This window comes from Episyrphus balteatus, chromosome 1 (assembly GCF_945859705.1).
Source record: "Episyrphus balteatus chromosome 1, idEpiBalt1.1, whole genome shotgun sequence".
Lineage (NCBI taxonomy): Eukaryota > Metazoa > Arthropoda > Insecta > Diptera > Syrphidae > Episyrphus > Episyrphus balteatus.
In genome coordinates, this window is record NC_079134.1 from 88,350,138 (window position 1) to 88,365,353 (window position 15,216).

The following is a 15,216-nucleotide window of genomic DNA, read 5'->3' on the forward strand; positions in this document are numbered from 1 at the left end:
AATATCATTCACCATGGTACGATAGTGAATGCGAATCTAGCAGAAAAAAATCATTCGCCCTTCTGAAGATCTTCCAAAGTGATAATTCCTAAGGCGCAAAAATAGATTACTTAGAAGCAAACAGAGAATACAAAACCTTATGCAAGCCTAAAAAGGAAAGTTTTAACAAAAAGCAAGCCGATAAGCTTATAAACTGCAAAAACTCGTCAGATTTCTGGAAAGCCATTCAAAATATCAAAGGAAATATTATTATTATTACTAAAACTTTATTAACAATTAAATAAATTACATTGTCAATAATTATATATGTATAATAATTATAGCTGGAGCTGCTTGGGCTTTCAGCTAGTTAAACAAAAGATAAGTTTTATAAAAGGTTTTCTAAATTTAGTGCTGACATAATCATATATACATTATCGAATGTTACTATGGTTAAAAGGTTAGATAAGTTTGTATGAGCAATGGATTCGCTTATTAAACTGACTTGTTTGCACGATATAAGATGACTTATGGTAAGCGTATGGTTTTCGTCGCAAAGGTGGCAGATCGGGGGCGTATCGTTGGTAAAGAGGTGTTTGTGGGTAATGTTGGTGTGTCCCATTCGGAGTCTTATATAAATTTTTATTTTCTTATGTGATATATCTTTAGTAGACTGGGCCAAAAAAATAAAATATTTTTTTTTTGAAAGTTACTTCGAAAATTTTGTTCAGGATGATGAAAAAAAAATTTGGTGAAAATTTGAGCCGTTAAAAAAAATTTTAAGAGGTCTATCATCGGTGTTTTTTATTTTTATACATGATATGATGTTTTACAACAGAACTGCTAGACGATCAAAGTAGAAAAAAATTCTGTTCATTTTTTCTTATATAAAATTAAATTTCCTACAAAAAAGATCTAATTGATTTTCGTCAGACGAGCCGTATTCGAGTAATTAAGCTTTTTAAATCGAAGTGTTTTTTTTCAATTTGACTGTTTCACTTTGGAATTTTGTGATGAGCAAATAAATGAATAGAAAAATAAAACCACGACAGATTCTTATAGGAAATTTAATTCTCTACAAAAAAGGTCTCCTAGTAATTTTCCCTAAATTGAGTTCTGAAGAAGTTATTCACGATTTAAATCGAGAAAACAATTAAAAAATCAATTCAATTTCAAAATTTTCTAATTCACTGAAAATTCAATATTTTCAAATTAGCAAGATGTTTTCTTGTAGGGACTTAAACGTTCTATAAAAATTTCCTTGGCAGCAAATTAATTGCTTTAACCGTTTAGGAGATAATCGTATTCAAATCGCAATGCATACTTGTCATAAGAAAACTATTGAAATCAGTGGGCATTGGTTTTGATACGAATATCTTCTTAACGGTTAAAGCAATTAATTTGCTGCCATGGAACTTTTTATAGAACGTTTAAGTCCCTACAAGAAAACATCTTGCTAATTTGAAAATATTGGATTTTCAGTGAATTAGAAAATTTTGAAATTGAAAATTGATTTTTTAATTTTTTTCTCGATTTAAATCGTGAATAACTTCTTCAGAACTCAATTTAGGGAAAATTACTAGGAGACCTTTTTTGTAGAGAATTAAATTTCCTATAAGAATCTGTCGAGGTTTTATTTTTCTATTCATTTATTTGCTCATCACAAAATTCCAAAGTGAAACAGTCAAATTGAAAAAAAACACTTCGATTTAAAAAGCTTAATTACTCGAATACGGCTCGTCTGACGAAAATCAATTAGATCTTTTTTGTAGGAAATTTAATTTTATATAAGAAAAAATGAACAGAAATTTTTTTTACTTTGATCGTCTAGCAGTTCTGTTGTAAAACATCATATCATGTATAAAAATAAAAAACACCGATGATAGACCTCTTAAAATTTTTTTTAACGGCTCAAATTTTCACCAAATTTTTTTTTCATCATCCTGAACAAGATTTTCGAAGTAACTTTCAAAAAAAAAAAAATATTTTATTTTTTTGGCCCAGTCTAGTGTTTATTTATCAACTGATCTATGATAAATGGATTGTATCCATTGATAGCAGCAATATCTTTCAATAAGTTGTATTTGGTGGTATAATTTGCAATTGAAAGTGGTAGTTTACATAGGCGTTGGACCATTGAATGAAAGGCAGCGAGTTTGTGTTGAATCGGGGAGTATGAGTCGTTCGTGATGTATCTGTTTGTTGTTGTTGGTTTCCTGTATATGGCAAATTCAATTCGTCCGTTTTTTCTTGACAGGGTTAAGTCTAAGAAATTTAGTTTTTTGTCTTCTTCAGATTCAAAGGTGAAATTAATGGAATCGAACTCTGAATTTAGGATGTTTAAAATCGAATCGATTTCACCTCTTTTTATCACCGCAAAAACATCATCTACATAACGAAACCAAATTCTAGGGAGCAATCCTCTTTCGCTCAAATTTGTTTCGAATGACGACATGAAAACTTCCGCTATTAGTGGGGACAAAGGGTTTCCCATACTTGTTCCAGTTTCAATCATGTAAAAGTTATTCCTAAACTGAAAAAAGTTTTGAGACATACATATTTTAGTTGTTTTTAAATATGTATGTTTTTTGTTTTCGCCTATCTCAAACTTTTCAAGGTGTTTTTGAAGGGCAATTAAAGCTTCAGGGATAGGAATACTCGGAAACAGAGCTTCGACATCGAATGAAATCATGATTTCGTCTTCTTCAGTTAAGATGTTCTTAGTTTTTTCCACGAAGTCAAAAGTATTGTTCACTGAAAAACTTTGTAATGGGTATACTTACTAACCATTTGGATATTTTGACGGAGGGTGAATTTATATTTGAAACAATGTGTCGCATTTTGTTTCCCGGTTTATGAACTTTTGGTAACGCATAGAGTTTCGGTACTCCTGGATTGGATATATTTAATCGCCATTTTGGTATTTCGAAAACCGAATTAATTTCTTTTATTAACGAAATATTTTAAATATTGTTTTCAACAAGAAAAAAATTATATTTTTCTGCATACTAAATTTTAATATAATTACTTGACCCGGCCACGCTCTACTGTGTATTATAGCGTATTTACCAACCTTGCCGATATAAGAATTTACGAAAATGCAAATAAAACGTTATTTCAAAATTTGAAAGCGATTGACAAAGAACTATTCGAGATTTGCTATGAAACGCAAATAAACATACGATTTTTTTGTATAGAGAAGATAAACAAAACAAGTTGACTTCAACTTAAGATTTCTCAAAGTAGAAAAAAGATATTGAAAAGATTTAAACGGGCTTTAAAAGAAAACATTTAGTTCTTTTAGAAACTGTCACATTTAAAATAAATCACCACGTTCAAGAACATAACCTCAAAAACTGTTAAAAAACGACATTTCAGATTTTCTAACAGGAATATTTCAAAAACGTGATATAATAGAATTTTTCTGACTTCGGATTCGAGTTTAGCACACCAAAAACCTTACGAAAAGTATATTTTTGTTTATATATAAAAAAAAATTAATTTTGCTCACAAGTGGCTTCTTCAATAAATGTTAATTTCATAAATTATACTAAAAAAAAGTAATAGGTTGTTTAATTTGTTAATTTGTAATTTTTTTTTCTATTCCTGCCATAAAAACACAAAAAAAGTTATTAAAACTCCAAAAACTTAGCTGCAAGTATTTATGATAAACTTTTGTATAGGCTCGACACACTGTGCGATGTTTTGAATGTTATTTCTATATTTTATGACAGTTTAAACACAAAGTAATCAAAACCAAACAACTGCGTTACTTTATTGCAAATTTCAGTTTTATTTGTAAAATCATATAATTAAGCTCTCTGATATTCCTATTTGAAACTATTTAGTGAGGCGGCTTACCATTAAAAAAGGAGTTCAATCGTGCACTTTGTGATAAAAGCATGAAATTAACATCGTTGGTAGAACTCAATATAAGAGTTATTTTGAGATATTGGGCCACCTTGTATTCCATCCGAAAGGGTAGATACAAGACTTTTTCTGTGTTGCACTCGATTTATTGCATATCATAGTATAAGTAATAAAGCATTTTTATTAGTATGATACATGATTTCGAGGTATTTTTTAACGCCCGATCAAATAAAATCATTACCAAAATGTCTTGCCCATCATGCAAAAAGTTATTGGACTCTTTATGAATTGTCTTTTACTCAAAGAGCTAGAGTCAGAATATTACCAAGTACTCCTTGAAAAAAAGTGGTAGGTTGATAAAATTTCGTGTGGACGTTTCATATACCATAGAAAAAATAATAAAATATGCTCATCAAAATATTTCGGGTTAAAGGGTGTTTTTTTGGTGAGAAAAACCACATTTGAAATGGTACCATTACAGCACATGTAAAATTTTTGCATTTTTTTGAACGCCATATATATTTTATACATCGTATGAGAATCAAAAATAATCAAAAAATAAATTATATTTACCATGGAATATTGAATTTTCATGCAAAACTTAAATTGCTTGCTTTCATTTTTTATTAAATTTTCATACAAATTAATGTTTTGAAGGAGTGAGGTGCATAAGTAAAAGTATGAAAAATAATTGTGCAGTTTGTGATAAAAGGATCAAATTAATAGGATTGTTAGTACAATATGAAACACTCATTTTAAGATATTTGGCCACTTAATATTGCAACTATGTTGGATGCTTATAACGATGCACAGAAAGCAATTTAAATGAAGTTTTGTCAAATTTGTGATTATTAGATGGCTCATGTACATCCTCGGAAGTTTCATTTTAATTTTTTCAACATTAAATCAACGTTGCGTTTTTCCCTCAAAAAAAAAATATTTTTCCGTGCATAATGTAACTTTTAATTTATTTTCTTGACAACGAAAATCGTTTTTAATGATTAAAAAAACTTTAAATTCCGAGTGACGTTGGCGTCAGTTAATAATAATAACACTGGTCAACAAGGTTTTTTTTACAGACACCAAGATATACTTTTCTCTGGTTTTTTTGGGTGCTGAGCTTGAATCCGAAGTCAGAATAATTCTATCACATGACGTTTTTGAGATAATCCCGTTAGAAAATCCAAAATGCCGCTTTTTACCAGTTTTCAAGATTATTTCTTAGCGTTTGGTTATTTGTTTTAAATTAATTTGTAACGGTTTCTAAAATAACTTAATTTTGTCTTTCTAAATCCGTTTAAATCTCTTAAATATCTCTTCTTCGAGTTGAAATCAACGTGTTTGGTATATCTCATGTTTATTTGCTTTTAATAGCAAATCTCGAAAATTTCTTTGTCAATCGCTTTCAAATTTTGACACAATGTTTTATTTACATTCCTATAATTCTTATATTAGCTGTGTTTTATTTTCCTCGTGATCCGGATCAGATCATTAATTTATTTGCGAAACAATAACAAAACAAAATTCTGCTTTTGTTGTAAAGCTAATAAAAACAATGATCTGATCTGGATCACGGGGAAAATAAAACACAGCTATTGTTTTTAACAATAAAAAAGTTATTTTTTTCTCACTAGTTATTATTTAGTATAACTATCTGACACGGTCACGCTTTGATGTATCTCATACCCCGTTTGTATGGCGACTTGAATCCGAATTGAATCAGGATTTAGGTCTATATATACCTGAATCGAATTGAATCCGGATTTGTCGATCCGATCCGACTCGGGGAGCTGAATCGAATCGAAAATATGCATATATGCCAAACGAATTGAATACTCGAGATATAATTTATGGTGGAAATTGTGTGTGATTGTCTTCTTATTTGCAAATTTTACTGTATGTATGTATTAGGATATCTAGTTTTACTTGCACTTTGTTTTTGGTTAGATTTTTCTATTTTACTGCAAATATATTTAAAAGAAAAATTGTGTTTTCGATTCTATTTCAATTCGATTCCTCGATCTGGTACTTCCATATACCTGGATCGAAATTTCGATTCAGTTTCAATTCGATCTTTAAATCGGTCATACAAACGGGGTATCACAGCGATTCACGGATTCACCACCTTCGCCAATATAAGAAATTGCGAGATTCTAAATGGAACCACAGATAATAAATTATACAGATGTCTTATTCATATGGAGAGAAATAATATATGAAACTGAAATTGACCAAAAAAAAAGCTTTTCCAAAAGCTTTAACATATTCAGTAAATACACACAAAATCATCTCGCTCATCTTCTTTCTTGAAAAAACCTCTTCTTTCCTATGAAAGAAAAGACAAAGAAAGAACTAAAGTTTTTTTTTTTAATTTCTTTTTCTCTCTCAATACCTACACCGCACACACTCACACAATACGCACATGATCATTCTTCACAAATGAAAAAAAAAAATGGGTTTGTAATGGTTTTTTTTTTGTGTTCTGGTTGGTGGTGTTGCGCTGAGTGCAAATGCAGGAGAGTTGGTCATTTTACGACGCATCCACATATTAAAAAAAATAAATTTTCCGTTGTTTTTGTAAATACAAAAAATTCAAGGGATATGATTGGCTTTACAGCTCGAGTTCTTATAATCCGATCTTCGAGATAAAGGATATACCTATTAAGGCTAGCTGGGTTAAGCGTGCATTTATTTCCGCTCCTTTTTTTTTTATTTATTCATCTTTTCTACAAATTTCTAGTGCCACGGCGGATACATTTTCTTTCTAAAAGGTTTCATTAGAAAACTAATTAATTAATGAAAAAAAATCAGGCGTCTTATACTAATTTTTTTCTTAGGCGTTGCGTTTTGAAATATGATTTTTTGAAAACACCTATTTTTAGGGGTAGTTTTGAGTATTTTTTATTTTTAGGTGTTGGTTATGCGCAGCGCACGCATGTACGAGCGCTAAAATTATTTTTGACCAAATTATGGGGAACCGTTTTTACGGTTTTTTTATTTAAATACCTATATCTTTTTATTTTAATAGATAGATAAATGAAATTTTAACCATAGATAGATAATAACTAGGACTATATTTGTATAAATTTTATAATCACAATCTAGAGATAACGGATTTTAAACATGTTATATCTTTTGATCTAAAGCAACTTAAAGGTAACAATCTAAATTTTTGAAAGTTGCTTCATAGGGATATTGCTTGGACAAACAACATGATATAACACCTGCTTAAAATTGCCACAGACACTGCGAATCATGAACACACATGCAGATTTAGCAAAATCATCAGACCTTTGGTTATTTCCATAATCCACAAATCCTTCAATTTCATCTTTGAATTTATTGTAGGTCAGATTTTTTGTAAACTCATTTCGTCAAAAATTACAATGATTTATTTATTTATTTATTTATTTAATCCGTTAATAGCCTAACGTTAGAATTTAAAACTATTTATGTACATACAATTTTAATAATAAAATTTTACCTAAAAAATAAATAATAACTATAATATGTTAAAAAAGTTTTCTTTAAATGTTTTGCTTTTGACATTGTCGTTTACAGATGAGATCAAAAAGTAATATTTATTGAAGACTGAAATCAATTGATTTAATGGGCTATTCACACCATAGTTTGTTCTGCTGAAAATCGGACATAAAGGCAATTGTCTTCTTATGCTAGTTTGACTATAGCTGAAATTTAGACGACACAGAGTTGATGGACATATTATTGAACCATTGATTAATTTGACAATAAAACAAAGCTGAATATATTTTCTATGTTGTAAAAGTGAAGGGAGATTTATAAGTAAGAGTCTGTGAGAATAGGGTGGGTGTATGGATCTTTGGGACCATGGAAGAAAACGAAGGCAAAAACGCAAAAACCTCTTCTGTATACCTTCAAGTCTATTTATATGAACAGAATAGTAAGGAGTAATTGTGCATGCAACTTTTCAAGGTTATATTTATTTTGTAAAACGTAATGTTAGTGTGTACAAAAGGATCACACTCGTCACAAAAATAATGAAATGATTTTCTTTTGTTGAAAAGCTTAATACTGCTATACGGAGCATCAATACATTTTATATGAAATGATCTTCGACAGTTTCCATGACAAATTATTAAATCAATCAAATAGTCCGCAATTTTTTCGCATATAGTACAAGATGACATTTTTATTTTTATTGTATTTGAGTTTTGTCCTTTAATATTTTTTGAGCAGTATAAAATTTACGTTACGTAATTTAAATAGCGTAACGTAACATGCGATGAGAAAGGTTGGCGTATAAGCTAGATGTTGGTTGTGGAGATTATGTATTTTTTGACAGTTCGATGTTTGTTACTCGATGTGTAGTTGTTGTTGTTTATATTACCAATAGAAAAAGGCAAATATATTTGTTTATGTAGAATCAAAAAAAACTATCGGCAGAACATCTACTAAAAGTGTACTCACCGGGAAAAGATGAGACAAAATTAAAAAAGTTTATGGTATCCAGAACAGACGGGAAATTGCTGATATATGCTTAGTTCATGCACGAACCATGAATTTGAGGTTGTAATGCTGTTTATGGTATGAGATGATAGGTGGCAGTTGAAACAGATGGCAGATATTATGAGTGATGACTGATGACAGATAACAGCTGATGAGTATATTGTTATTGTTGAATGATGTTCTAATCTCAGTTGGCAGCAAGTAGCAACATGAAAATTTAGGTAAGAAGTTCGGATACAATGTAGTCTCAATAATGCTTCAATAGGCAGAACATATGCTAAAAGTTTCACTCACCGGGAGAAAGAAACAAAAAATCATCAACGGGAGCAAAAAATGTTGAGAGCGGCAAAGTATATTCTCTTTTCACACAAGAAAATAAATGAAATCAGTTATATGTACAGATATAACTATGGGTCAATTTTATTATGAATTTGTAATTTAATTTTGATTAATTTTTAGTATTAACACTATTAACAAAAATGAATTGCCAGGTTATAATGGCACACAAAAGACCACAACTTGGACCAAAAGTCTGGGTTAAAAATCGATTTTATAAATTAATAAAGCGGAGCGAACTAAAAACACTTGCGAATAGGCTGACGATTACTCGGAGAGTTTTGACTTCTCCATCTTTTGCTGATAGTTTTGATGTTACGTTCCTTATTTCGTTCAAAACATTAATATGAGCCCCAGGAGAAAGGCTTTTTATGTTTATCAATCTATGCAAGGAAGATGGATGTGGCAAGTGCAAACCAAGTTGATCCCGAAGAAAGTTGTACCCACAGGAAGAACGAAAAAAAAATGCATTCCACTTTTTCTGATTGGAATATACTCTTGAGGTCTGAGATAAAATCAGCTTAGCAAAAGTCTTGGTATTTTGATTTAAACCTTGCATTAAATCGATTTCTTTTTCAATAGAATTTTGTTCATGTCTTTTTTTATTCATTCGACTAATTTTTGATTTTCTGTTCGTTTGTATTTTCTTTTTCAAGACACTATTTGCTTTCTTTAGCTTTTCCATGCTTTTTATATAAAAAGACTGCCTTTTTAATTGAGCTTCGCAGTTTGAGCAGGTGACGCATGATTCAATTCTTCAGCACTAATTTCACTACAGTTTACACCAGCTTCATTTTGCTTTTCGTAAGTTATTCTAGCGTTGCTGGGATCAAAATGAATGGATTCACTATGTGAACAAGACATCTTCAGATCGCTCCAAGTACAGCGAGTGATATGCATTCCTTCTTAAATAGGGTCAGTTATGGCTTTCAACATGTTCTTGTGACTCTCCTACTAACGCTAGCCATTGCGTATACTTTATATGTACTATTACTCCAGTCAAAGCGTCGGAAAAAAGGGCCTCACCTTGCGCAGCTAAATTTTTTTTTAAATTGTAGATAATTTAAAGGACTACAATAATATTTTATTTTCTTAGCCAATACTCGCACCGTTTGCAAAATAATAAGGCAAGAGTTTGCTAAACAAAAAAACGACTTTGACTTAATATTACTTATTTTTTATTTGTTTCAACAAAAAGATTGTGCACTAAATTGATAGAAAATGTTGTAACGAACAATTTATTGCTTTATTTTTTGCCGTAGGACATTCTGAAGTCGAGTTATTCCCAAAAAACGATATTTTTGGGTGTTTTCGCACCGGTTTTGCATGCGTTCATTTATCAATAGCTCGGCCATCTTTGGTGATAAAGAGCTCATTTTTTCTGTAAAATGCAGGACATGAACAGGGCTACAAAATAGGTTAGAAAAATGTCAATCATGATATAAGCTTTTTTCGAAATAATGACAAAAATGTGTTTTTTTACAACAAGAATTTGACTTTAAATGGCTGCCATTTTACATTTACTCACTCAAATACAATGAAATTACATACAACGATAGAAAATATTATAAGGAAGAGAATGTATGTTTATTTTTTGGTCTACGATAATCTGGAGCAAAGATATTAGCTTAGAAGTAAAATATCCCAAAAAATGCATTTTTGTGAATAACTCCGCTAATAAGAATGATCAGGTGGTGAGAAATTGGGTTTAAGCCTTCTAAATATACCCCTATCGATCCATGAAATAAAAACAGACAGTGCTTCTCATCGCAAGGTCAAATGACGCTTTGACTGGAGTATATCTTTTTTTGGGAATTGGGAATCTGGGCACTCAGTTTTTGTCGCTCCACAGAATAATTGCGCACTTTGTTCTATTCTAAGATGCCATTTTTGTATATATTTAAAAAAAAATGATATATGTTATGAAAAAAAAAATGATAGGTAGTAAATAACAAAGAAAATAAATAAATTAATTAAAATAAGTAAAAAAAAGGCTAAGGTAAAATAAATAAAGATATGTATTTAGTTTTGAAAAGTCTTTTAACTATCAGAAGAACTAACTTAATCGCAGGACTTGATCGTATAGTATTCACATTCCGATCTGCAAACTCCTTGAATTCTTGAAAGAGGCTAGAAATACAACAAAAGACAAAAAAGAAAACAGAGAAACTAATGCATGTGCGCATACACTTGAATACAATTGCCCACACAAATCTCACATCTCAACACACAAGAAAAAGTATCTATTTTCCATGCCGGACATCTAACATTCACAAAAAAAAAAACGCGACATTATCACCTCCATAAACAAAATGTATTTTTTGTTTATGATCACCCCTTTCTTTCTTTTTACACACCAAAATCCGCACAGAAAAAAGAACAAGATACATAACCTACACCAACTCTCATACATTATAAAAAAAGGTTTGTTTACTTTTTTTTTTGTTCAATCTACCTAACTTTGTTTGTATATTCATTGGAAAAAAAGAGAAGAAGAAAAAGTTTCAAGAGTGAGAAAAAAATGTCCAATTGGAAAAGAGCTTTTTCAGCTTTATTTTTGAAAGCTCCTTGTCTCGTAAGGCTTGTCTGGTAAGAAAAAAAAATGATTCATATTTTTCTGAGCAGACAAGATATCTGTATATTATATTATCTGTGATGGAACGTTGTGTCAAACATGGGATATACCAAACAGGTTGATTTCAACATAAGATTTCTCGAAGAAGAAAAGAGATATTTAACCCTTTCGAACCCAAGCTATGAAAATCAATATTAAAAATGTTTTTTTAGTATTATCGTGTCAGAAACATCACAACTAAGAAATATGAATGGCAAAAAGTTATGTTCCAAAATAATAAATAGCAAAACTAATGTGTTATTCTCTTGTTACATGTAAGTAACATACACTGCCTATGACCACCAAATAAAGTCGGACAACTCAGGAAATAACTTTTTATACAACAATAATGTATGCTACTTCTTCTAAGCCAAAACACAAAACACTTTCTGAATTAACATTTTTTATATCTTTTTTCAAAATTATGACCCTATATAAAACAAAATTTTTTTGTAAAAAAAGTTTTAAAAAAATGTGGATTCCAGTCCCTTTTTCGACTAATTTGTACTAATCCAGTAACTAGGCATTATTATCTTTCAATTAAACCATCAAAACCTAAAAAATTTTTTAAGAGTTCGGTCATCGAAATTTCCCACCTCCATGATTTTGACCCATATGGATGTCTTGTATGTTTTGTAATTCCCTAAAAAAAAATGTTATGACACTTTTTTTTCAACGACATATCATTTAGAAGATACGTGGTTTTAAAATGTGTCAAATGACGAAAATATTGGTTTTTTGGCTATTAGCACAGATAATATACAGTAGGTGGCCACATGATTATGACCAATGAAAATTTTCACAAATTCTTTACGCTAAAAACTAATTTTATTTTATTTTTTCTGTACAGTAATTACACTGTGCAAGTCGAAATTCTTGACAGGCGCGCGAATAACTGTTTCGCCCTATTTCGGACCCGAGAAATCGATTGGCGTCATTAGTTTTTCGATTTATCGGTACGACTTCGAACAAAATTTTTTTTGAAAGATTTTCAATTATTTTGACAATTTTTCACTTTTTTTCGTAATTTTTCAACCAAAAACAATATTTATATTGCTAATAATTCTGCTCAAACGTTATTTGCTACCAGTAGAAAGACATTATAAACTATTTTGAACAATTTATTTGAAAATTTAGTGATTTTTTTGAAAAAATTAAAAAAACTCGAAATTTTTTACATTGTTTATCGTTTTTCGCTGTTTTTGTTCTTTTTTGCACAAATACATTGCGTGTTTTCCATTAAAAATTAATTTAACTGTTAGTTTAGTGTTGGTTAAACTTTGACAGTCTATCGATAGCATCGATAACAAAAAAATATCAAGTATATCGATACTTCACAAAACTATCGATAGTTTCAATACTTCCAAATTATTGTACCACAAGGCTACCGATATTATCGATAGCTTTGAAATTAATTAAACACAATTTGAACTACAAGTTAAGTTTTCGTTTGACATTGGATATAAACAACGAATTAACATAGTGTTTGGTAGATATCGATAATTTCCATTATCGATTGTATCGATAGTTTTGAGAAAAAACTATCGATAATATCGGTAACCTTGTGGTAAAATAATTTGGAAGTATTGAAACTATCGATAGTTTTGTGAAATATCGATATACTCGATATTTTTTTGTTATCGATGCTATCGATAGACTGTCAAAGTTTAACCAACACTAAATTAACAGTTAAATTAATTTTTAATGGAAAACATGCAATGTATTTGTGCAAAAGAGAACAAAAACAGCGAAAAAACGATAAACAATGTAAAATATTTCGATTTTTTTAAATTTTTTCAAAAAAATCACTAAATTTTCAAATAAATTGTTCAAAATAGTTTATAATGTCTTTCTACTGGTAGCAAATAACGTTTGAGCAGAATTATTAGCAATATAAATATTGTTTTTGGTTGAAAAATTACGAAAAAAAGTGAAAAATTCTCAAAATAATTAAAAATCTTTCAAAAAAAATTTTATTCGAAGTCGTACCGATAAATCGAAAAACTAATGACGCCAATCGATTTCTCGGGTCCGAAATAGGGCGAAACAGTTAATCGCGCACCTGTCTCAAAAAAATTTTTCAAAAAACTTGCACAGTGTTATTATTACGGGTTTCTACTATAACGTTAGAGTGTCAAGTAAGAAAAATTAAAGAATAAACAGGCTTAGTAATTTTCCAGGGATGAATTCCACAAATAACGCTCTTTGGGGGTTCTTTGCGAAATGCTGCAGAAAACCTCATACCAACTGGTGGAAAAGCTTAGAGGTGAGTGGCTGAATCATTACAAGCACGGAACAACAACTCATTCAGGTAAAAAAAGAGTTTCCGAAAGAATACAGGCAGTTTTGCAAAAGGAAAACTCACGAAATATTGAAAAAATGGTGGTCTCCTCTATCGTCATCAATTTTTTTTACTTTGCTTCTTTACACAAAAAATTAGTAAATGTTAGCATTAAGGGCTGAAACTTTTACAGTATTTTTTTTTCGTCATTTCCAATCATTTTCAATACAAATATCTTGTCTGCTCAGAAATATGAATAATTTTTTTTCTTTACCAGACAAGCCTTTCCAGACAAGGAGCTTTCAAAAATAAAGATGAAAAAGCTCTTTTTCAATTGGACATTTTTTTCTCACTCACTCTCATAGCAAAGAAGAAGTTTTTTTTCAAGAAAGAAGATGAGCGAGATGATTTTGTGTGTACTTACTGAATATCTTAAAGCTTTTGGAAAAGCTCTTTTTTGGTCAATTTCAGTTCATTTCTCATGTCTCTCCATATGAATAAGACATCTTTATAGTTTATTATCTGTGCTATTACTCTTAAACGATGAGTCCTATCGAAAAATTGTCTTTGAAGAACTAGTAGATAATGTGCTCCGAAAAATCACGTATTTTGTATTTTATACTTCAACAGTTAAGTCTAACGAAGACCTGAAAAAAATTAGCATAGAGCTAAAACTGAAAACTTGCACAATAATAATAATTAATTTTACAGGAGAGACGAAAGAGTAGAGAAACAACAGAGAAGTTGCAAATTTTAGTCTATTTAGAATTTTCGGAATGACTTCAAATTTTCTGGGTTACTCAGCTCCCATATCTGCTAGAAAATGGCATTCAAAGGTCATTTTCGAAAAAAGGTGGAGTTACGAGGTTTCCTTATGAGGTCGACGATATACCACTCTTTTGAGCGCACTACCTTTAAAACGATAAGTGTTACTAAAGCATTATCTTCAGATTTTTGTGAAAAATGTTATAGTCTATGATATGAGTTAAGAACATATGTATATAAAAAACTCATATTTTAGAAACAAGGTACAAAAATTTGCAATTTTGTAATTTTTACCAAATCAAATTTTTTTTTTCTTTTTGAAAAACTACTTAAACAAAAAACTTAGTTATATAGAGGAGCACATTATCTACCACTTTTCAAAGACAACTTTTCGATAGGACTCATCGTTTAAGAGTAATAGGCAAAAAATCGATATTTTCGACATTTGACACATTTTAAAAACACGATATCTTCTAAACGATATGTCGTAGAAAAAAAAAGTGTCATAACAATTTTTTTTAGGGAATTACAAAACCTACAAGCGATCTGTATACTTTTTTTAGATAGCTTGTCCCGTTTCAAAGTTAGAAAAGAAAAACCTACATTTTCGACATTAAAACTTGAATAACTTTTTATGCAAACATGGGACTTTTGGGGACTTTTCACAATTTATTTAAATCGACATTTAAATGCTCTGTACCAAATTTCAGCTCTATGCGAATTATTTCTGGGTTTGCCTTTTTTATGTTTATTTTGTCTGCACTATAAATGTAATTTATAAATTCATAAAAATTAGAACAACATTTTTTATACGTAATCGAAAAAAATAGTAATAATGGGTGTTCCGCTATAAGATAATACTCATGTTAATGATAATTTCTGT

The 15,216-nt window shown here is 30.0% G+C and overlaps 1 protein-coding gene across 4 annotated transcripts in view; it reads right to left on the reverse strand.

Annotated features, from left to right (window-relative positions):
- LOC129906924 (transcription-associated protein 1) overlaps positions 1–15,216 on the reverse strand; it is a 366,133-nt gene that overhangs the window by 299,063 nt on the left and 51,854 nt on the right. Inside the window, exon 1 of one of the 4 annotated variants that reach the window (XM_055982913.1) lies at positions 2,767–3,273. The exons of the other annotated variants lie outside the window; for them this stretch is intronic. Coding sequence (XP_055838888.1) covers positions 2,767–2,769 — 3 coding nt within the window. The 5' untranslated portion in view covers positions 2,770–3,273. Of the gene's footprint in view, positions 1–2,766; positions 3,274–15,216 lie in introns of those variants that run through there. 4 annotated transcript variants of the gene reach the window in all.